The 25,984-nt window shown below is 31.9% G+C and overlaps 1 protein-coding gene across 3 annotated transcripts in view; it reads left to right on the top strand.

The window, feature by feature from the left end:
- rap1gapb (RAP1 GTPase activating protein b) overlaps positions 1-25,984 on the top strand; it is an 83,375-nt gene that overhangs the window by 2,186 nt on the left and 55,205 nt on the right. For all 3 annotated transcript variants that reach the window (XM_056460446.1, XM_056460448.1, XM_056460445.1), the window contains exon 2: positions 7,460-7,495. In XM_056460446.1, the coding sequence (XP_056316421.1) occupies positions 7,460-7,495 (36 nt within the window). The remainder of the gene's footprint in view (positions 1-7,459; positions 7,496-25,984) is intronic.

Here is a 25,984-nt window from a genome sequence, read left to right as displayed (position 1 = left end):
AGATAGCGGCTTATTCATGGACCTTTTGTCTTGGGGTTATTATAAGAAAGTCATTTTGTTGCTTGAAATAAAATTAACTAATAAATACTAATATATATATATATATATATATATATATATATATATATATATATATATAATTTTATTTTTTTTTTTTAATTGTTTGGTATAACTTGATGTAGACTATATATTGGTGTTTCCCAGTACTGGGTTGCAGCTGGTAGGGCATCCGCTGTGTAAAATATGCAGGATAAGTCAAGTAGGTATTGCTGCAGCCCGGAGAACTCCAAGTGAGAGGGCTTACACTGCAAGTAGGTTGGGTGACCTCCAAGTGGGAGGGACGTAAACCACAAGTAGGTTGGGTTTAGGTGGTGTAGGTGGAGCAGATATTAAGCACAATATTGGACTCTGTGTCATGTACAAGACATTGTACAGCCCACTTGGAGCTCGAAGGCCCTTACGCTTGGAGCTGGCTTTGACTTCGATTTATACCCTTCTTGGATAAGTTGGTAGTTCATTCCGCTGTGGCAACCCCTGATGAATAAAGGGACTGAAGGACAATTAATGAATAAAAAAACAATGTATTACAATAACAATGACGAACCTAAATAACTAAAACTGTTTTAGACAAAAAAATATACAGACACACAAAAAGATCAGTGAAACCTAATAATAAAATAAAAAAAAGAAAAATGCAAATTATAAATAAAAATTATAATAGTATTATAGTAAAATGGCACTGATTTGATTGCCTTTTTAATTTTTACAGTTATTTTTTACAGTTTTATCTTGAAATAGAAATTTGAAATGCCTTTATTATTAGATAATCTGCATTTTTACTAAGAAAGGATCAGAAATGTATATCTTTGTAATCACTGTTTAAAAGTGAGGGACCTTTGAAAGTTTTAAGTTAAATTAAAACTTTGAGTCTCCCTGACCTTTAAGCAACATTTAAGCATAGAAGTGTAAATGTAAAGTGCTACTGTTGCTAAAATTATATTTTAATTTATCAGATTAGTCCTAAATCTGCTTAAACAGTAAGTGAGTGATCATTGTTTGTCTTTTCCTTCGAGGTAATGGAAAATTAGTTACTCCGTATGCTCCACCTGAGGTGTGTTAATTGGTTTTGTTGACACACTGGCAGGACGAGTCAGTGCTGTGACTGACAGCTCACAATCCCTGCAGAGATCTGACATTTACAGCACATATCCTCACTCTTCTGGCTGGAAAACTGCTAGTTTGAGTCTCAATCTTTTGTTTAAAGATTTGGTTAAGGCTATTGATTGTTGTTCGCACTTTGCAGCATCATACATGTGCAACACTTGTCTCAGTTCAATCCTAACATTGTTTTTCACCTAATAGAGGATTATGTAGAACCACCTGGTGGCAAGAAATTAAATGACAGCTGTGCTTTGAAATGTGCTTAAACATAAAGGACTCTATTTTAATGATCTAAGCGCAAAGTCTAAAGCGCATGGAGCAAAAGCATTCAAGGAATATCCGAATCCACTTTTTTCGGGTCTGAAAAATATCTGCTCTGCACTACAGGTCTTGGTTGGGCTTATTCTCTTAATGAGTTATGGGTGTGTTTTGAGTAAAAATGCATTAAACCAATCAGAGACTCCAATTTCCTTTAAGAATTGGCTGCGTCGCGCCATGGCGCATTTGCTATTTACATGGCAGACTTTGTAAGTGGAAAAACTGAACGCTTCACTAGCGAGAAACAGTTAAACAGACCATCTGCAGCGAGGATAAAGAATGAACCTCCTCCATTCAGCGTCTTTACTTTCTCTTTACTTTACACTTCACTTTACTCCTTTACTTTTGTGAATATGGAAACAATGTTGTACGCACTCCACTGGAGACATCCATTAACCTACATATTTAATTTAGTTTAAGCACAAAGTTTTGTTTCCAAACTATTTCTAAATTCAGTTGTAATTTCCAGCAAATGAATAAATGAACAATAATACCGAAGTGTGGTCAAAAAACTGACTTATATCCAAACACATGTCCTGATCTTATACCCCATATGGTAATGCAAACGTCTCCAAAACCCGACAGACGGACAAATCTAAACTTGTTTTCATTGAAACAAATATAAATATTCATATAATAAATACTACTACTTATAATAAAACAAACAATGCGCCTTAACACACCTCCTTTAAAGACCGGCCCACCCATGAGTCCACAAAGTAGAGCAAGTGGATTTGCTATTTAAACAAGGTGACACAAAGCGTGAAAAGTAGGGTTAACAAATTGTACCAAACACGTCTTGTGCCTTAATGCGCCGAGTGAATGATAGGGTCCAAAGACAGAACGGGACATATAGTAGCTCCTCCCCTTTAAAAAAAACCAGCCAAATAGCATTTGTTTTTATCACAACTCCGCCAGTGAAAGAGATTGAGATCAAGCGCATCAGATGAAAATGAAGAGCAAAAAAAAAGTGAAGGGGGGCGGGGCATGTCAGATTTGATTGGTCAGAAGATTTGCTAAGAGACTGAGGGATAAAGTGATGTGAAAGAATTTAACCATTTAGACAGCTGTGGCAAACTGCAAGCTGTTTATATCTTCTTAATGCAAATCTTGTTACTGTTTCGTAGCAAACTTGATTAGATTAAGATACTGACACTAACATCTATAAAACTTGATTTTAATTTCAAGGGACCTTTAAAGGGAGAGTTCACCCCAAAAATGAACACTTGCTGTTAATGACTTTTTATAGTGCATTAAATAAGTTCTTTAACTAAAACTATGGTTCTTGGTAATTCATACAGTGCAAGTCAACAGCTATAGTATCAGCACTTTAAGAGTACAAAAACATATTTAAGCAAAACAAAATGAATACCTGCTGCTCCTAATGATATATTGAGATCTTCCCAAGTGAAACCATCAACCTTTGCAAAAAACTAAACACTATTTACATTGCACTACCTTTAATTTATAGTCTCTGCACACAGTCTAGAGTGATGTACACTTCAGTTACTCCTACAGTGACTGAAATGACGAAACGATTTTAACAGTCTGAAGAATAGATGAGCTGTGGATAGCTGCAGACGTTAACCAAATGATGGAAATTATGTTTTTTATGGTCTCTCATCATGGTTTATTTTAAAAGGAGACTTGATGAAGACTAGTTTCTTCACTTGATGTGCTTCAAACCAGGACATTTCACACTGGGTTGTAGTGGAGTGAATGGGGATCTGTGGAAATGAATACAAGAGCTACTATTTATAGATGCCTTTCACATTTTGTGATGGAGACGCTCAGACATGTATGGCCATTGTTATTGGTCTTAATAATCTAATTGCATGGTGTTGTTGTTTTACCTCATTTGGTAATTATGTAAGCAAAAAAAAAACTGGAAAATCTGTCATTTGAACTAAATACACTGTCCGAAAAGATGCAGTTTATGCTAAAGAATCTGATATTCTGTTTGCCTGAGGCTGTGGATTAAAGGTAATAAGATTTGGTTTGTTGTACAGAATAATGATTTTGCCTTGTTATACTGCAGTGGATTGACAGGAGCCATGTCCAGTTGAAGGTAACATTATTAGCTCTCATGTGGATTTTTTTGTTCTTTTTAAAATATTTTTCCAAGTGATGTTTGACAGAGCAGGACGTTTTTATAGTATTTCCTATAATACTTTTTGTCAAGATCACATACTACAATAGTAAATCACATCTCATGGTTTTACATTTTATTTCTTAATGTATTAGAGCAATTCCAGCGTTATGGATGTGACATTTGCAGTAAAAACTCAAAATTTAAATTCACAGAAAAGTATATGTTTATATTATATTGAAACATTTGTTTATATTCTCCAAAACAACTAACCACAGCATACCTGCCAACAATACCTGTTTTGTCTCTCGGAAAACTCCTGGAATTTAACCCCCTGTGCCCGTCCAACACCCCCTCCCCCCCAACCCCGCTCCTAAGCTTTTTGGTGCAGTCTATAACACCCCCGGATCACCGACATTGGTGTAATGTCCGATCGAAGTGGGCCTGAGAAACCTGGTGCATAACCACCCCCCACCCCACTGTTTGTAATTTCCAATATGCCACTCTCTGCACGGCACCTACACATCCCCACCCTTTAGCCCAGAGTCAAATGTTGGCAGGAATGAACCACAGAGTTATGGGAGCAGAAAAATATAAATCTGTAAACATACTTTATACTTTAAATGAGGAAAATAAGCATGCGTTATGGATGTGACCAATAAACTAGGCGAGTTTACAGTATCGTAAACTTCGTAGAAATTCTGTCAATTAAACTGTACAACCCAAAAGAAATAATGCTCATCAAAAGGCAAAGAGTTGACTCTTCATAAAATAAAAAATACTGATTTTATTTATTTAACATTTTTGTTTTTATGAGGAAAAAAACTTTATGGATGTGACATCTCTCCGTTATGGATGTGACAGATGAAATTGCCATTTGCGTGACTTTGGTAAATCAAATATAATTGTTTGAGAACATTGACAGACATTTTTGAGTATTTTTACAGTCCTATAAAATACAAGCCAACACAAAAACTTAAGAGTGTCGGTATTTTGGTAAAAACTAATTTTTTTTCATGACTAGGTTGACATTTGCATGGAATTGCTCATTACTGTTATTTCTTATTTCTTATTTCTTTGTTTTTAACAGTTAAAATTTCAATCAATGAAATATTCCATAATGGTTGGCAATTATCCTGAAGTAGGAACATGGTGCAATGGCTAAAATAAAATTTCTCACCAAAATGGAGCCACTTTTTTTTCTTTTTTTTTTTTAGAAAATACTACCATGTGAATATATATACATTTAATTTGCATTTAATATATATATATATATATATATATATATATATATATATATATATATATATATATATATATATATATATATATATATATATATATATATATATATATATATATAGTATACAGCTATGAAGTATAGTATACACCTATATTTTCTTGTTTTGACAAATTTAAAATATGTGGCAAAGAAATAATTATTTATTTATGGTCAGAGTGTGGTCAGAGGTAAATTTGGTAAATCCTTAATTTTGAGCTCTGAAAAGTCATGTAAAATAAAAACTAATTGCAATGCAACACAACCCATTTGTTCATGCGCACTGAGGAAGCTCATTCACAACACACAAAAAGTGAAATTAATGAGGAGGCATGTGGACATAACAAAACATCTGAGTTTTCAAAAATCAAGTAATTTTAGCATGTCAAAGTCAAATTTATGCAAAGAAAATAGATTTTCCCAACAACAAAATTGTGGCTAGTGAAAATGCCAAGTGGCTAGTAATGTTGGAAATCTACTAGCCACCGTGGCTGGTGATCAAAAAAGTAAAATTATGTATTTACACAATAAGAACATTGGAACAAATGAATCATTTTAATGTAAGTACATATTAGTTAAGGCCACCTAATCAGAAGTGGGACCACAATTTCTAACACTAGCGTGAGAGTATTAACTGTAGGGGTGTGAACCTACACTGGTCCCATGGTTCAGTTCAATTTGATATCTCGGTGCATTGACAATGCTTTTCATACAAAATTAGATTTTTTTCACAACACAAGATTTTTATATTTATATATTATTTGTAATACAATTTTGCCATTTAATACAAGCAGTTATATATATGTACTCTACCTTTAATTTGACCTGCTTAAAGAAAACACTATTTTGAATGTATCAAACAAAACTCCAATACATGCACAGAAGACAGCATGAGCATTTATAGCAAATAAACTAATGTAAATATTATCCCGCTTGCTTTTTGAGCGCTGTCAAGCGAGGTCTTACACCCCTATGATTGGTCATTGTCTTCACCCGCTCAACAGAAAGGGCTGCAATTGGCTTTAGAAGTGAAAGCACTGTTCACCGATGAGTGACGTGGGAAAAACAGCCGCGGTTACGCTCTATATGTGCATAATACACTGTTATCACAGGGAATCCATAATAGACACGGTGAAGAAAACTTGCACCACAGGCACGCTTGTGTCTGGATCCACATGTTTCGCTTTAACAGCCAAGGGGAGAGGAAAAGCTACCTCACGAACACACGAGCGGGTCAAATGTCCAAAGTTAGAGAGAGAGGCAGAGATGGATTTTTACAGCATTTCTCCCTAGTAGTGAAATAGCGGCTCGTGTGCGGTTCCTCCTTCAGTGTCAACAAAAGACTTTCCAGAAAACTCACAAGCAGTTGAACTGTGCATAATTATGTACCTTTTAAGTAGTAGGAGTGTTTTATTTACTCGCCCTCGCCTCCTTCGCCATAGTGTTCTACTGCGACATCGCGCATTGAAGATAAATGATGTCAGTACATATTAACCGGTAATAATTTATAACTGAACCAATATCGAATTGTTCCTATCTGCATCGCGGTGCACCGAAGAAACAATTAATTTTGACACCCTTAATTAAGTTCATTTTTTGGATGCGCTATCACTTAACAACACTGTAAAAAAAGCTGGGTTCCACACAATTCCTTCATGTTGTAATTTAAATGTTTTTGCAAATTTAAGTGCATTAAGCATAAAACAACCAAGTTGTTAGTTGTTAAAACTGTGATGTTTCAGCTTAGTTTAAATAAGTAATCTGTGAAAAAATATATTTTTTAGTGAAGGAAGACACGTTTTTTTTCAGCAAAAACATCCATTGTGTTCTGCATTGTGTCTATTTTGATTTTGAGTCTTATGAAAGGTCTTATTCAGAGCCCATGTGAGCGCTGAGCTGTTTTCAAGCCCTGTAGAGTCATGGCGTATTCTTAGAACAAAGCCGCAGCTGCTCTTCAGACGAACCTAGAGAAGCTGCTTCTCTCATTAACGTCTCGCAACCACAAAATGCTACAATTGTATGTCTTTCGTCAAGCAGAACTGTGGAGATTTTCATCAAAATAACCGCATATGTCATGCAGAAGAACAAAATAATAATCTCAGGGGCGTCTAAAAGATTGAAAAGTGCATCAGTGTTTCACATCAATATTTGGCGGAACAATATATTGCATAAATGTTACCTCATTGCTTGATTTAAGTAAGCAAACCAGACTGTTGCTTGCCCGAGGCTGAGGATTCAAAGTAAATAATAATCAGTTTCTTCAGGATGACAGAGATGTTTCAAGGGATTTAGTGATGCCAAATGCTAGTATTAATTGATGATGTGCTCCAGTGGTTCTTGATTATCCGATTGGCTCTTGCTCTTCGTTACCTTAATAGGTTTGTCGAGTCATTATCATGTCAAGTGCAGTGCTGAAGTGCGTGAGGAGTTGGCTTGTGCTCAATTGATTAGCCTTTAGCATTTAGCATGCTCTGGGTGGAGATTGATTGCTGGAATGTGTTAAAAGCGTGAAATCAATTAACGCCCTTTATGTGTAATGGCTGTAAGGGCAACGGTCGTGTCAGCATGTGTGCAGAGTTTTAATTTGTCTGCATTTTTCTCTTTTCTTGCAGAGTGGACAAAACTTTCTCCAGGTCAAGGCATGTTTGGTAAGTCCTTTTCTTTTTTTTGTAGGTAGTTTACACACTTATTGTACACGTGCTAAATGAGTGTGCACTAATGTAAGTTATATATTTCCTGAACATTAAGTGTCATTCATTAATAAACGTATGACAGATTTATGACAGAAAAAAAAATTATATATATATATATATATATATATATATATATATATATATATATATATATATATATATATATGTGTGTGTGTGTGTGTGTGTGTGTGTGTGTGTGTGTGTGTGTGTGTGTATTTAGATATGTACGTGTTTTTTTTGTTTGTTTGTTTTTTTCTTCTTTGGCGGCATGTTTGGTTCAGTGGTGAGCACTGTCGCCTCACAGAAAGAAGGTCGCTGGTTCGAGTCCCAGCTGGGCCAGTTGGCATTTCTGTGTGAAGTTTGCATATTCTCCCCATATTTGCGTGGGTTTCCTCCAGGTGCTTCAGTTTCTTTCACAGTCCAAAGACAAGCGCTTTAGGTCAATTGGGTAAACAAAATTGGCCTTAGTGAATGAGTGTGTTTGAATGAGTGTATGGGTGTTTCCCAGTGCTGGGTTGCGGCTGGAAGGGCTTCCGCTGCGTGAAACTTATGCTGGAATTGTTGGCGTTCATTCCGATGTGGTGAGCCCAGTAAATAAGGGACTAAGTCAAAAAAAAAAATGAATGACTGAATGAATGAATATTTTTTTTCTTTTATAAAGACCATATAATAAAAACATTATTTTTACTATCTTATTTTTGTTTAGTTTTTTATGTTTGGTTAACACTTTAGTTTAAGAAACAATTCTCACTATAAACTAGTGACATATTACCTGGTTATTATTAAGAAATTGGCTGTTTATTTGTACTTTTAAAGTGCATATTCTACATATTTTATTTCACATCCTTAATACAGATAACTGCTACCTATTATTAATAAGCAGAAAATCAGTTAGCAATATTTGTAATTAATAGATTTAGAATAGTTTGTCCGTAAATAGTTTTATTTTAATTTTATTTAGTATCATTTTATGGTTTGTCATATTTATTGACAAAATCATGCCAATTTCAATCTTTTATAAATCTATGAATGTAAATATATAATAGTTGAAGTCAGAATTATTAGCCCCCCTGAATTATTAGCCCTTCTGCTTATTTTTTCTCAATTTCTGTTTAACGGAGAGAAGATTTTCTAAACATAATAGTTTTAATAACTAATCTCTAATCACTGATTTATTTTATCTTTGCCATGATGACAGTAAATAATATTTACTGGATATTTTTCGAGACACTTCTATACAGCTTAGTCACATTTAAAGGCTTAACTAGGTTAATTAGGTTAACTAGGCAGAATAGGGTAATTAGGCAAGTTATTGTATAATGATGGTTTGTTCTGTAGACTATTGAAAAAAATATATAGCTTAAAGGGGCTAATAATTTTGACCATAAAATGGTTTTTAAAAAATTAAAAACTGCTTTTATTCTAGCTGAAATTAAACAAATAAGAGTTTCTCCAGAAGAAAAAATATTATCAGACATACTGTGAAAATTTCCTTGCTCTGTTAAACATAATTTGTGAAATATTTAAAAAAGAAAGAATTCATACAGGGGCTAATAATTCTGACTTTAACTGTATATACAGTCTGAAATTATTCATATTATTATTCATTATTTGTATTCAACAAGCAAGTTTTTTTTTATTGGCCAGAAATGACCCAGGCTTCTTCAAAAAGATAATAAGACGATGCACAGGAGTCATCAATCTGGAAAAAAATATTCTCTGATATTATTTACATTCGAACAAAAGTCAGAATTTGCCAGGTGTATGAACAATTTTGGTCTCGGCTATATATAAATAGCTTTTGTATCATATAATATTTTTCAAGATGGTACACATAGGATTTTTGAACACAATGTTTATCATCACATCCCATAAGCGTAAAGGTCACCTCCATTTCTGTAATTGGCTTTGAGTGCTTGTAAAGGCAGAGGCTGAATCCAGTTACGCCACAAACACCAGCAAACTCTCAGCCTCAACTGCTGCTGGAAACTTTGTGTCTGCTTGACTGACAGCGTTATTACTACGGAGAGAGCTGGTTATGTGTAAAGCTGCTTTCTAATGGCTGTGAAGAGGCAGTGTCTGGAGAGAAGAGGAAAGTGAAGGCACATGGCGAATGCTGGAATGTAATTACGGAGGGTCCTGGGTTTCACTCTGTGTATGATCTCAGATGAGCTGTGCGTTGCATGCTAATGCAACCAGAGACCCAAGAGAAGCACAGCACACCAAAAACTAGCTTTATACTCTTCTTCTCTCCTTTCTTTTTAGTGGGTTTTTTGCTGTCTCTTTTCCTCTTATTCTGTCTTAGGCAATAAGTGTTTCCCTTTTGTTGGTTAAAGCATGACACATTGAGAGCTTTCAACTGTATTCAGATAAACATACAGGTTGTACATTTGAAGACATAGAAGATGTTCCTGGAAGGTAAAAAGACACTACTGTAAATATGTACAGTACTATATGCACCGCTCCAGTTTTCCCCACAGTCCAAAGACTTGCACTAGAGGTGACTTGAATAAACTAAATTGGCCGTTTGTATGTGTGTGAATGAGTGTGTATGGATGTTTCCCAGTACTGGGTTGCAGCTGGAAGTGGATCACCAAAAATATTATTTTTTACAGTATTATCGGTTATGCAGCCTGTCAGTTGTTTCAGTACAGTAGCAACATTATTGGTTAAAATAGCTTTAAAAATCCCATTTCTTTGGCAATATGTTACAATGCAGCACAATTTTACAGCATTCTCCACAAAAACAGCACTTACAGCAATGAATAGACTATAAAACCAAACTAAAGCGCAGTTGTAACTTCAAGCGTTTGCCTTTTCAAGAGCTCTTCTGTAGCCTCTGCTTTGGAATTTGCATCCGAACACACAAACGCCCACCGACACACAATGCTTTTATGATTCCAGCCATTCAGATCAGCATTACGCATCAGCCCGCTATTCTCTTCTGCATGTCTCTGCTGTTACAGTGTAGGATCTTTCGAGGCTATTCTTTATCTTGCCGGCCTAAGATAATTATAAAGACAGCTCTCAGATTGACGAGCAGGAGGCTGGTAAAGGGTGTATGGAGGCGGATGTGGCGTCCCTTCGTCCTTCCTCATGGGACGAGTGTGTGTTTGGGATGAAAAGCTGGCAGGGACAACGGGGACACTTTTAAGTGATGCTGTCAGAGGGGTGTTAGATTGGATAAACCACTCAGGAAAGGACAAAGGTAGTACTAGGGTGCTTTGATTTGTACAGTGGTAGCTAATAAATGACATGTTTAAATGGTTTTGCGTTTATATTGAACATCAAGATAGCATTTTGAGAATGCCTTGGTGATACCCTGGTATTACTATTGCTCTTTATGTTTAAACTGTCTTTAAATATGAAGAGCAATAGTCTCCTGTCTCCTGTTCTTAAGGTTTTTTTGAGGTTTTTAAAATTTTATTTTGGAATTACTATTACTACTTTTATTTTATTTTATTTTATTTTAATAGTCCCCTGTTTTTTTATTATTATTTTATTTTAGTTTAATTTATTTTGGAATTACGATTGCTAATTCCATCTTTTTATTTTAAAAGTCCCTTTCTCTTATTTATTTTATTTTATTTCATTTTATTTTATTTTGAAATTACTATTTCTAATTGCTTATTTATTTTTAAAGTCCCCTTTTCTTATTTATTTTATTTTATTTATTTTGAAATTACTATTGCTAATTCCATCTATTTATTTTAAAAGTCCCCTTTTCTTATATCATTGTTTATTTTATTTTATTTTATTTTGGAATTACTATTGCCAATTGCATCTTTATATTACAAGTCCCCTTTTCTTATATCTTTATTTATTTTATTTTATTTTGGAATTACTATTACTAATTGCATCTTTTTATTTTAAAAGTCCCCTTCTCTTATTTATTTTATTTTATTTTATTTTGAAATTACTATTTCTAATTGCATATTTATTTTAAAAGTCCCCCTTTTTATTTTATTTTATTTTATTTTATTTTATTTTATTTTATTTTATTTTATTTTATTTTATTTTATTTTATTTTATTTTATTTTATTTTATTTTATTTTGTTTTGTTTTATTTTGTTTTATTTTGGAATCACTATTACAAATTGCATCTGTTTATTTTAGAAGTCCCCTTAAATATTTTATTTATTTTTTTTATTTTGAAATTATTATTGCTAATTGCGTCTATTTATTTTAAAAGTCCCCTTTTCTTATATCTTTTTATTTTATTTTATTTTGGAATTATTATTGCTAATTGCAACTATTTATTTTTTAAAGTCCCCTTTTCTTATATCTTTTATTTTATTTTATTTTATTTTATTTTGGAAGTATTATTGCTAATTGCCTCTATTTATTTTAAAAAGTCCCCTTTACTTATATCTTTTATTTTATTTTACTTTGGAATTATTATTGCTAATTGCATCTATTTATTTTAAAAGTCCCCTTTACTTATATCTTTTTTATTTTATTTTATTTTGGAATTATTATTGCTAATTGCCTCTATTTATTTTAAAAGTCCCCTTTTCTTATATATTTATTTTTTTATTTCATTTTAGTTTGGAATTCCTGTCCACTTGTCAAGTGTGATGTCACGTGAAGTGGCTTCAAGCGCTATATTAGACAGTGTGGGTAGACTCATCAAATGGTAATAATAAGCGTTTACAAAGTGGTTTAATACTTTTGAAAATCACGATTGGAATGTATATATCCACGTCTAATATCTGATAACCAGAAAGTAATACATTTTTTAAAAATGGTTAAAAGTTTGGTATTTGTCATGCAGCAAGTCCAGAGACTGATGTGCACAAAATGATTTTATATAAAATTCACTTTAGTGTGTGAGAGGACTAAAAAGTGGTCATAAACAAATATTTTCTCAGTTCAAATGAGTTCAGGCTTGGACCCAGAAACAGTGTTCCGTACGTCATGACTTAACAAGCGGGTTGCTAATTGCACCTATTTATTTTAAAAGTCACATTTTCTTATTTTATTTTATTTTATTTCATTTTATTATATTTTATTTTATGTTGGAGTTACTATCGCTAACTGCATCTGTATATTTTAAGAATCCCCCTTTTTATTTATTTTCTTTTTTCTGTTCTTTTCTTTTATTTTGTAATTACTGTTGGTAACTGCATATATTCATTTTAACAGACTCCAGTACTTTTATATGTTTATTTCTTTTTTAACATTCCCCTTTCCCTAAGTAATATTAGTTTTAATTATTTTCGTTTTTTTTTATAATTTAAATATTTACTAAATATTTGCTTTATCCTTTAATAAAGCTTCAGTTCCAAACTTAAGTCAAACCAAGTCATCTTTTTTACATAACATTTTGTACAGTCTTGACAATAATAAACAACAGAATAATCATCAGTAATGCATTTTCTTGAGTAATAAAGACAATAGTGTCAAAAACCCAGCTCAATTCAGTTTATATTCTCATCCAACAGCGTAAATGCAGTCAAGTCAATCATGGTAATATTACCTAAAATTAAATGTCTATTAAAACTAAAATAAGCAAGCAAAAGGTGACAGTGACTTGATGAGTCCAAATGCCAGAAGGTGATTTTGACTGTAGTTCATTCGTGTTGGATGAGGACAGAGGTCTAGACAGGACAGTGGTGGTGGTCTTTGGGGGACGTTAGTAAGCGATGTCCCACAGGCACATTATTTAACTCATCTAAGTTGACAAGATAAGTATACCCTCAGAGATATGCGCTTTCGCTGAATGTGCTGCTGTCTGACAGACATTATTAAAATGTTCCTTGACAGATATTTAACCCCTGTGCTTCCTCATGAACATTTATGTCTTTTTCATTCAAGTTTTGTTTGGATGTACAAATGCAAACAGCATAAAATTTGCCAAAATTGTGTATTTTTGTATTGTTTCCCCACACTTTTGTAGTTTCAGACAAAAAAGTAGTTACACTTAATGCCTAAAGATCAAAAATGTTCCCATTGAAACCCATTAAAACAGCTTTATTTAATTGAAGTGCTTTTTTAAAAATATATTTTATGATTTTGCTACTATTTTTCTAAAACTATAAAGCAGTTTTATGCTTTATGCACTGGCAGACAAAATAATTATCAACATTTAATTATAATTATGCTTAAATATTAAAATTTAATAAAAACAATTTTATTTTTCATGTGATGCACATAAAAAAATAAAAACAAATACATTAAAAACAAAAATAAACAAATAAGACAAAAATAAATAAATAATAAAAACTACAAAACAATAAATAAATGTAAATAAACAAAAAACAATAAATAAATAAACAACTAAATAAATAAACAAAATACATAAATATATATATATATATATATATATATATATATATATATATATATATATATATAAATAAGACAAAAATAAATAAATTATTAAATAATAAGCTATATAACAATAAACAAATATGTATAAATAAACAAAAGTAAAATAAATAAACATAAATGAATAAGACAAAAATAAATAAAAAATACTAAAAACTGTGAAACAATAAATCAATATAAATAAATAAACAAAAATGATGCTTAAATATTTAAATTTGTAAAAAGTGTTTTTTTTGTGATGCACATAAAAATAAATTAATAAATAAATAAAAATAAATAAAAATAAGTAGATTTAAAACAGTAAATAAATGAATAAAATTAATAAACAAAAATTTATATATATAAATAAATAAGAAAAAAGTAAAATTAAATGATAAACTATAAAACAATAAATACATAAATATACATAAACAAAAAACTATAAATAAATAAAATAAGTAAATAAAAATATATAAATAGACAAAAATAAATAAATAATTAAATGTTAAACTATAAAACAATCAATAAATTTATATAAACTGACAAATAAAATAAATAAACAGAAATAAAGAACACATAAATAAATAATTAAATAATAAAAAACTATAAAACTCTAAAACAATAAATAAATATAAAAAATAAACACAAATTAAAAAACAATAAATAAATAAATAAATAAATGCTGTTTCTAATAATTAACCTCTGAGAACTGAGACGGCATAGCAATTAGTAAATGGACAAAGCATGGTGGCATTATAAAAACTAATGAAAGGGTTATTAAAGGAGCAATAAAGGGTTAAAATCCTCAAAATGCATGTATTTTTCTGGTGAGAGCTGATAAAGAAATCAGCAAAAGTGGAAAAAGAACATTAATTTATGATTCTTAAAACCAACATTTTTGTCCTCTCAGGATCCGTGGGTAACTTTTTAAAATCGATGCAGAAGGGTTGAGGTGACTTTGAAAAGATTTTCAATAGGTTTTCAATGTGTGGAGCTCCGGAAAACATATTTCCTCATACCTGATCACACTGGAACATCCGTAAATCCAGTTTACAGTGGAGCAGATTGATTGCATTTCAATTTCTTGCTATTTAGCAGAGACTGAAAGGAAGTAAAATGCAATAGATGAGAAAAAGCGCCTATAGTTCAGAATGAGTGATGATTCTTCCGGACGAGTTAATGGCTTATGCTGGAATTGCATTCTCAGTATGCAATTATGAGACATGAAGTCAAATGCAGTATCTGTGAATGATATCTTTTATATTTGATATAAAGAGCTGGAGGTTTGCTTCCGTGTGATTGTGAAGCTCTGGTCATCATGACAGCATGTGCTTGACCAGCAGTGATTGGCCCTTCAGGATGCTGCCCTTCAGTTAACCTTGAATCAAAGGTGTTGCTTTTTTCTGCTTGCTGTTTTTGGTCCATAAGTCTGTGTGCATGCTTCATACAGTTGAAGTCAGAATTATTAGCCCTCCATTATATAGCCCCCTGAATATTCCAGTTTCTGTTTAACAGAAAGAAGAATTATTCAACACATTTTATTAATAAATAACTATATTAATAACTCATTTCTAATAACTGATTTATTTTATCTTTGCCATGATGACAGCACATAATATTTTACAGCAAGATGCTGGTATTCAGCTCAAAGTGACATTTAAAGCTTAATTAGGTTAATAGGCAAGTTAGGGTAATTAGGCAAGTCATTAAATAATGATGGTTTGTTCTGTAAAAAATGCAGGGTTCCACACAATTCATTCATGTTGTCCTAAAACAAATTGGTTAATTGATTAACTTAAAACATTTAACAAATTTATGTGGATTGAACACTCGTCCCAATGAAATTTCAAGAGTTGTGTTGTTTCAGCTCATTTTAAATAAGTAGTTTGAACAAGCAAAAAAAAAGATTTTTCGAGTGAATCGAAAAAAATTGCTTAAGAGGTGTAATAATACTGACCTTATAATGATATTTAAAAAATTAAAAGCTGCTTTTATTCTAGCTGAAATAAAACAAATAAGAATTCCTCCTGAAGAAAAATCATTATAGGAAATACTGTGAAAAATTCCTTGCTCTGTTAAGTGAAGTTTATTTATAAACTAATTTTGAGAGGATCATATGCTTATGATTGCTTGCAGCCGGCCCCGCATTATTCAATTTATGATTCACCAAGGACGATTCCTAAGCCACTATAAATACCCTAATTTCATATCACAGCCATCTTCATTTTGAAGTATCCCCCCTTCCACCCCTAATCCTCCTCCTTTCCTAGATGGGTGGCACAGTGGCCCAGTGGTTAGCACTGTTGCCTCACAGCAAGAACGTCACAGGTTTTAGTTTTTACCAAGTCAGCCGATATTTCTGTGCAGAGTTTACACGTTCTCCCTGTGCTCACGTGGGTTTCCCCCGGGTTCCCCGGTTTCCTCCCACCATCAGAAAACATGCAACTTATGTTATTGATGAATCCAAATCGGCACCATAGGCATGCTCCTAGTAAATAGTTATCTCTTAAGAGCATTCACTATCTGTTCATTAGCTACTACAGCAGGGGAGTTCTCGAGATTTACCTGAGCTAAAACTCCCCTCTCGCCTTGCAAACGGGAGGGAGCTCCAGGCTCGAGGATCTTATGAGCTCTGAGCTCTCTTCTGGAACAGCATGCCAAACAAGCTGTATAATCAATCATCAGCTAAGTGTGAACTCTTGAAACATCATTTAGGAAATAATGGAAAAAAAATCATTAATATTAATTAATCATTAATAAATAACTGTGTAATACTTACCGTATGCTACCTCTAACTTATTCCAGTTGGCTGTAGTTCTGTTGATTTCAGTTCAAGACATTATTATTAAAAATATGTATATTATTAAGAAGATAGAAACTGTTAAAATCAATTTAAAGGGATCGTTCACCCAAAAATGAAGTTCAGACATTGTTGTTCAAACTTAACCTGAACCAGATTCGTTGTTCAGTTGAACTCTAAAGAAGATATTTGAAGAATGTTGGAAACTGGTAAACATTGACTTACAAAATGTGGATGTCAATGGTTACAGGATTCCAACATTTTTTTAAATATCTTCTTTTGTGTTTAACAGAACAAAAATGCTCAATGTCTAGTAAATGATGGCATAATTTTCATTTTTGGGTAAACTGGGTAACATTTTTGGCTAAACTGTCTTTTTTCCCACTGTGTTTATTTTTTTATTTAAAAATAAATAAATAAATAAATAGTTACCATGTCATATATATATATATATATAAATTCAAGGCATAATTTTACTCATTTTTCTTTTAATTGAAAACTTTGTCCTTTTTTTAACACGCAGTTGCCAGTTATTGAATGCTCAATTGCTTATTATATTATAAACTCTGTTGCAGTTTTATTAAACTCAACAGGCAAGTAGTTTAAAATATCCAATGTAGAATAATATATTATAATTATTATATATTATGTAATTTATTTTAACAAAAATTTTCATCCTTAAACTTTTCTTGCAATTTTTAATTTTTTGCACTTATACTGTATATGAAAATTAGAAAACAGAATAGAATTTTGGGGGGGGGGGGAAATAGGCTGCATTTTAATCTAATATCTAATATTCAAAGATTTAAATGTAGAATAATGTAGAATAATTAGTGCTGGGCAAAGATTAATCATGAATAATTGTTTCGAGTGTGTGTGTGTGTGTGTGTGTGTGTGTGTGTGTGTGTGTGTGTGTGTGTGTGTGTGTGTGTGTGTGTGTGTGTGTGTGTCATATATATATATTTATTATGAATATGTGAATCATACACATACATAACATAAAACAATTTTGTTACATAGATATTTAAATTTATATATAATATGCATATACAGTTGAAGTCAGAATTATTAGCCCCCATTTGAATTTTGTTTTAGTTTTTAAATATTTCCCAAATGATGTTTAACAGAGCAAGGAAATTTTCATAGTATGTCTGATCATATTTTTTCTTCTGGAGAAAGTCTTATTTGTTTTATTTTGGCTAGAATAAAAGCAGTTTTTAATTTTTTAAAACTATTATGTTTAGAAATGTGCTGAAAAAAATCTTCTCTCCGTTAAACAGAAATTGGCGAAAAAAATAAACAGGGGGCTAATTATTCACGGATGCTAATAATTCTGACTTCAACTGTATATTTTAAATCTAAATATGAAACATTTTCTCAAATATATGCATGCATGTGTGTATTTATAAATAGATAATGAATATACACCGTACATGCACATATATTGTCAAAACTGACTTTTATTTTGAATGCGTTTTGGCACTAAGAATAATATATCATTATATTTATAGTTTTGTTTCTTTTTAACTACAAGTAAACATCAGACTGAAGAATAGCTCATTCTCACAAAACTATTTCTTATCTGCAAAGCAATAGGAATAAATGTGATAGCATTGACAGTTCTAATATTTATATTTCTGTTTATTTATGTCTGTCTATCTGTGTCTGTTCAGACATCATTTTAAATGTCAAACAGCTAGCTGAGAAAGTAGACAGATTATATAATATGATGGATGAGGCCCTCCATGCACTTCTTTTATTTGATAACACTCTTTTAGTACAACTGCATTTTAATAAAACTGAAATGATATTTCTTCATTCAGGTATCTTGAGTTGTTAGTCTTGGTTGAAGATGATTACATCTGGGTGTAGAAACGGATTTAGATCAACCAAATTGTTCTAGTTGAATACCCGCCCCCTGTAGGATTAAACCAGGGGAACAAAATTTTCCAAATAGACCTTTTTTCCTGTCAGTTCTATTTGAGGAATAATTCCCACAACACCAGAGTCAGTCAATAAAAAAAGCTGACCGGTGTCATGTGTCAAAGATCAGACTGTTGTCAGTGAATATTCATGTTGTTCGTGTATACAGAGAAAACACAGTCAAGATTATGTTTCAAAAGCAAATATTGATATTTTACAGAATGCGGGGTGTTATTGTTCTGTATATCATTCCTGTCCATTCATTTGCATAAATTAATAATTCAAACGCACATTGGCATTAATGTGTTTGTGCCTATTTTACATAGAAAATATGAGTCTGTTATGCAAAATCTGCACAGTTGCAAATACTTTCTGATTTGTTTTAAGTTAGTTGTTTACTGACCTCAAGTCATAAGAAAAATCACCCGTGTTGTTTCTTGGTATTTCTCAGTTTGTTTTTCGGAGGGCTTGTTTTTTCGTGATGATATAATATAGCATAAGATATTGATGTTTTCTTAAAATTCCTCAATGTGATGTGAGTGTATGTTCTCTTTTTATAGAGAGTATGTTATGTAAAACTATCTGCACAAATGCAAAGACTTTCTGAATTGTTTTGACTTCATAAGAAAAAAAAAACATTTAGTTTTTTAGTATTTCTTAGTTTGTTGTTGTTTGTTTGTTATTTTTGTGGTGCTTGTTTTCCATGATGCAATAAAATAGCAAAATATATTGATGTTAAACTTGCCAATATGATATGAGCGTATGCTTGAAAACAAGTGCAAATATTTTTTTTTATTTTGCCCCTTTTTACAAGATGTAATATACACTCACCGGCCACTTTATTAGGAACACCTGTCCAGCTGCTCATTAATGCCGAGTTCAGACTGCATGATTTTTAAAGTAGTCGTGTCACGGATGTTTTCACACTGGGGTAGCGTTCTGTCGGTGATGTGTTTACACTGTAGGATGGATTGGCGACAGGAGAGTTCACACTGCATTACTTTAAAATAGGAAGAATCATACACAACTTTGTCAAAACTACATCTCACAACCAAACAAACGCGAGAAGTGACACGGAAACAACGCAAGGGCATGTAATATAACTACATAATGGAAAAAGAAGGCTTTAGCTTTAGAAACTTGTGTTGCTCACCTGGCTTTTGAAGAGAATTAGCAATCTTTTTTTCCTCCATTTCTTAGGTCCAAATAAACTGAAAATGAGCGCTTATAACTTCTCCTTCAGCCTCCCACTGGCATGCAGGTACCCGTACTATTGAATGCTGCTCTCTCATTGGCTGTAGGTGATTACGGATGTCATTTTCAAGCAGAAAACATTCACACGGCATAATTTGTCTCGCCAACAGCTCCAGATATTTAGCATGCCAAATATCTCACGAGCGTCGACAACTCATCTGCGATTCTCTCATATCATGTCCTTGATAGTTCATACTTTGTGTTTGTCACTAACGTGAATGAGCACAGATTTGACTGTGATTTCAGCCATTTGTCTGCGATTTCTCAAAACCTGTCGGCGAGTCAAAATCGGGACTAAAATCATGCAGTCTGAACTCAGCATAAGGCAAATTTCTAATTCTCTCATTTCTAACTCAATGCATTTAGGCATGTTGACATGGTCAAGACGATCTGCTGCAGTTCAAACCGAGCATCAGAATTGAGGAGAAAGGTGATTTAAGTGACTTTGAATGAGGCAAGGTTGTTGGTGCCAGACTGGCTGGTCTGAGTATTTCAGAAACTGCTGATCTACTGGGATTTTTGCGCCCAACCATCTGTAGGGTTTACAGAGAATGGTCCGAAAAAGAGAAAATATCTAGTGAGCGGCAGTGAGTGAGTGGATGTATTAAAGTAGGCATTTCATTCAGAAAGATTGGGAAAAGTTTTGGGATGTTATTACAGCCTAACAGACCTCCTCCTCACCATTTCTGTGTTGTCAAATCTGACAGTTGGAGGGGTGTGGATAAGTATGTTAGCCATTCCCAATACCTCAGACAGACATAATCTGACAATTTAACTGAAAACAAACAGGAAGTGCATTTCCAGATTTTAATTTTAGATTACAATGGCAGACTTTTTTTTCTTAATATCATGCACAGATGAATTATTCACCACAAAATTAGTCATTTGATTGAGCAAAATCAAAATGGTTAGTTTTGATTTCATTTGTACTTTAAATGCAAATGTGCCCCATTTGCAAATAATGGCCGAGCCTTTTACAGCTTGTGCTTTGTTTACTCTGATGACAACAATCCATCAGCATGTGTTTTAAAGTCTTGTCAGTTTACACTTCTGCTACATAGCTTTTTTTTTTCTGAGCAAACAGACACAAAGCACTGCACTAAAAGAGTATTAAAGGATCCAGTTCAGTTTTTTTTACTTCAGCTGTCATGTTAACACAAAGTTATGTTAATAGCACATAAAACACATACTGTAGTTCACATAATGTTGGTTACGTCTGTGAGTGTAAAAAGTTGTAGAGGAAGCAGTGTGTGGATCAGTTTATTGGTCAGCATCTATAGAACAATACAGCTCTGCCCCCTTGGGTGGGAATTATGTAAATTCTGGATATTTTGGTGGATAATCGAGGAGGTTCAGGAATGCTTACTGTTGTGGAGAATAACTCCCATTGAAGTGGCTTTGTGGTTTTTAACTTTACAGATGTTTTTGAAGAATGCAACACATTTAAGTAATTTGAAAGAGCAAAAGACTGAGTGAACAATCACCTTTATTTTAGTATTTATGCATTTATTATTTTTTTCTATTCAAATATTTAATAAAAATGTGCTTCGTCCTTAAAAATAAAGCTTCAGTTTATAAAATGAACTGCTATAAAACAAACAAACCAACAAAAAGTTGTTTGTATCATTTATACAAATATAATTATAATTTTCACTTTTTATTTTATTTTATTTTGTTTTGTTTTGTTTTATTATTTTATTTTATTTTAGTAATTTTTTTTATTTCACCTTTATTTTTAATAATTTTTATTTTACCTTATTTTATCTTATTTTCTTTTGTTTTATTTTATTTTAGTAATTTTTATTTTACTTTTTATTTATTTTTATTAATTTTTATTTTATTTTACTTTATTTTAATTTTTTGTTTTTATTTAATTTTATTTTCCATTATTTTACTATCTTATTATTATTATTATTATTTTTTAATAATTTATTTATTTATTTATTTTTTTTTATTTTTTTTTTTTTTTTTAATTATTTTATTTATTTTATTTTATTTAATAAATTAATTTTTGACATTTTAACTTTTGGGTTTTTCTTTTTCTTTTTTTTTTTCCTTTAGTATTTTCTCATTTTATTTTGAGTGATTTCTTTTCTGTAATATTTTAAGATTTTTACTTCATGTCTGAAATGGCCAAAAGGACATGACATAACGAATTTAGAACAAATATCTAGCTACCACATCACTTAAAGTAATAGTTCACCCAAACATTTACTCACAAATGAATTGAATTTCTTCTGTTGAACACAAAACAAGATCTTCTGAAGAATGTTGGAGGTGTTTGTTTCCCCGGCATTCTCCAGTATCTTCCCATTTGTATTCAACAAAAGAAAGAAAATCAAGAAGGTTTGAAACAAGTGTGGAGGATGAGCAAATGATGACAGAATTTTAATTTGTTAGCTCAACTACACTGAAAAAAATTGATTCATTGGATTTACTTTTTTTTTTGATAAGTGGTTGCAAACAATTTACATAGGCAGAATTTAAATAAACAAATTATGTTGAACTTTACTAAATTAAATATGTTTGTTTAAATCCAGCTCATACAAATAGTTTGCAACCACTTACCTTAAAAAAATGTAGTAAATACAGTGAATATTTTCTATTAAAGTCCATTTTTCGATTGATCCAGTTGGATTCTTCCCATGACAACACCCAGCTCTTTCATTTCCATGGTCATTTATTCTTGCCCTTGGGACTGATTTTGTTTGTCAGCCTGAAATCAGTGGCTGCTGCGGGCCGAATACGGGCCTAATAAGGGCCGAATAAGGGCAGTTTATGGAGAGAACACTTGAAAACAGGTTCAACCACTTCCCCAAGAGACGACAGTGAAACTTCAACAGTCTTCACACACAAAAGCACTCAACGATCAGGTGGACGTCTCACATCTGAGTCTCTGTGGACTCGGGTGTGGACAGAAAAGCTTTAGGGAGAAGAGGCCTGTCTGTTTACACTCTTCACTTGTGCCGAGAGACATGTTGGGGAACTCAAGGAAAGGCTTTCGCAGAAGGATGAGCATTTCTGAAGCTGTTTTATGCAAAGTCCACCATCTTTGGTAAGATGGTTCATTTGGTGCTTTCGGATTTTAAATGGTGCGAGGTGATTATTGTCCCAAATGAGGGTTTTACTGCTGGAGAGATTGGTTTTTTCGTAGATTAGATGACTCGGTGGTGTTCGCAATTATACGCTTCATTTGACTTTCTTTGTCTGAGAGCAGTTTTGTTGGATTTCTTGACCTTATATCACATTTTTAGAGAGTTTCAGATTGATTTGCTTTTGTTTGATTGAAGGTACATTCAGAGTGGTTGGAGGAAGTGTAACAAACTTGATGGTAAAAGTTGTCAAACTTGCACTGCAAAAAAGCTTTGCTTGCTTAGGAGTTTTTGTCTTGTTTCTAGTCTAATTATCTAAAATGTCTTAAATTAAGAAGCCTTTTCTAGACAAGTAAAGAATATTGTCTTGTTTTTAGAAGTAAAATGTTAAAATCAAGTTAGTTTTTCCTTAAAACAAGCAAAATAATCTGCCAATTGAGTAAGCCAAATATATATATTTTTTGCTTTAAAATAAGATTATTTTACTGACCCCATTGTCAGATTGTTTAGCTTGTTTTAAGGAAAAACTTACTTAATTTTGACTTTTCATTTCTAAAAGTCTTTTTTATTGTTTTACAAGTTTTACTTGTCAATAAAATTCTTTCTTGATTCAAGATTTTTTTTTTATTTGGGCTATAAATAAGACAAAACTATTGCTTAATGTATTTCTTACAGTCTGTAAAACAATGTGAAATAAGTTGAAAAGTGAAATAAGTGGACAAGTGTGAAAAAGTTAGCACACCCTAAGAATTCCAGTTTTTCTATTACCAGGACATACAAAATTATCTGATCTTAATACTTGGAAAAAGTCTTGTTCTTAGAAATAATATGTCAAAATCAAGTTAGTTTTAAGTTAGTCTTGATTGAGGAATTTTTAGATGTTTGGGCTAGAAACAAGACAAAAACTTAAGTTAGAAAACCATTTTTTGCAGTTTGAAAAAGTTAGCACACCCTATGAAATTCCAGTTTTTCTATTATCAGGACAACATTATCTGACATTTAGCAGGTCTTAATACTTGGAAAATAAGACAACATTTAAGCATTAGCAAAAATAAGTCAGGCACTGCTAATTAAACTCCTTGACTGATCATTAGCAGAAGCTTTACACTACAAAAAAGGTCTTGTTTCTAGTATAAATATCTAAATTTTTGAATCAAGAAGCATTTTCTAGATGAGTAAAACATATTGTCTTTTTCTTAGAAATAAAATAATCTAAATAAAATAAACAGACAAAATAATCTGCCAATGGAGTAAGCAAAATTTTTCTGCTTACACCATTGGCAGATTATTTTGCTTGTTTTAAGGAAAAACTCACTTAATTCTGACATTTTATTTCTAAGAATAAGACAATATGTTTTGCTTGTCTAGAAAATGCTTCTTGATTTAAGTTTTTTTTTTAGATATTTGGACTAGAAACAAAACAAAAACTCTTAAGTAAGAAAAACATTTTTTGCAGTGTGTAAAACAGTTGTGTGAAAAAGTTATCACACCCTATAAAATCCCAGTTTTTATATTATCAGGACATACAAAATGATCTGATCTTTGGCAGGTCTTAATACACTGTAAAAATTACTATAATCTGTTAATCAGGTTTCAGCTATATTTCTTTAGTTGAATAAGCTTGAACTTAATATTTTTTTTCAGTTTTAAAGATTGTAAGTTGAGATGACTTCAATTTAATTTAAAGCAACTAAATAATCAAGGCAGTAATATTTCTTTACAGTATACTTGGATAGTAAAACAACATTCATTCATGAACAAAAACAGGTCAGCCACTGCCAATTAAAGTTCTTGGCTGATCATCAGCAGAAGTTTTACACTGCAAAAAAAGGTTTACTTAAGAGTTTTTGTCTTGTTTCTAGTCCAAATATCTAAAAATTCTGGAATCAAGAAGCATTTTCTACAAGCAAAACATAGTGTTTTATTCTTAGAAATAAAATGTCAAAATTAAGTGAGTTTTGCCTTAAAACAAGCTAAATTATTTGACAATGATGAAAGCAAAAAAACTATTTGAAAAAATTATTTTGCTTACCTCAATGTCAGATTATTTTGCTTGTTTTAAAGAAAAGCGCACTTATTTTTACATTGCTTACTATATTTTATATTATTCTACACAATGCAAAGTCCTCATTCAAATAAATTCCCTATTCATAGTTTTTGCACGAGGGGTTGTAATATTTTATTGTATTTTATTTTATTTTATTTGTTGTATTTAATTGCAGTCTTAAAGCAGTCACAATCTTTTTTTATCCATATTTTCATGTGTATTTTTACTAGCCGTAAGAGAGTCCTGTGGTTTTGCGCTAAATCTTATAGGTGGCGAAATTAAAAAAAGCATCATCAGATTTTGTGAGAATTTACCACCCAGTTAAACTGAGGACAGCGGGGATGCCTGAGTCTCTGAGAGGGATGTTCCCGTCTACAGTTCTCAGTTCATCTGCAGCTGTGGGAATGTTTGGGATTGGCAGCAGGGTCCGTTTGAGGTAGTTTAGAGGCCTGAGTGGGCTAATTGTAGGCTTGATGGATAACATCCTTTTAAAACAGCAAAAGAGGCTTGAATTACACACATACTCACATAGAATGCTCTGAGTTGAATACAAGTTAAGCTGTATTGACGGCACTGACACTGAAAATAATTCGGCTTGTTAAAAGTTGTATTTGTACTGAAGCACTTACATTGGAAGTCAATAGATCAAGGAGGTTTTATAGCAGAATGCAGCCTACTGTGTTTATAGTAATTCACCATTTCAGAAAATGTGAATAATTTATATTTTTTATGGGTTTATATGTAATTCATCACTCCGTCTGTAAACTGTGTCAAAAGAAAACAATTTATTTCATTCAACTCCAATTAAAAAAAGCATGTATTTATTTATTTATTTATTTTTTCTATTTACGTGATTTATTATTGTATTTTTTATTTATATTTTAATCTCTTTTTTATTTAATTTAATTTAATTATTTTAATTTTAAGTGATTATTTACCTATTTAAATTTTTTATTTTATTCTATTGTATTTGTGATTTATTTTTTCTTTTATTCTGTTGTATTTGTGATTTATTTTTT

This window comes from Danio aesculapii, chromosome 6 (assembly GCF_903798145.1).
Source record: "Danio aesculapii chromosome 6, fDanAes4.1, whole genome shotgun sequence".
NCBI lineage: Eukaryota > Metazoa > Chordata > Actinopteri > Cypriniformes > Danionidae > Danio > Danio aesculapii.
The sequence above is the reverse complement of the archived record's forward strand: the minus strand, read 5'-3'. Positions and strand labels throughout refer to the sequence as shown.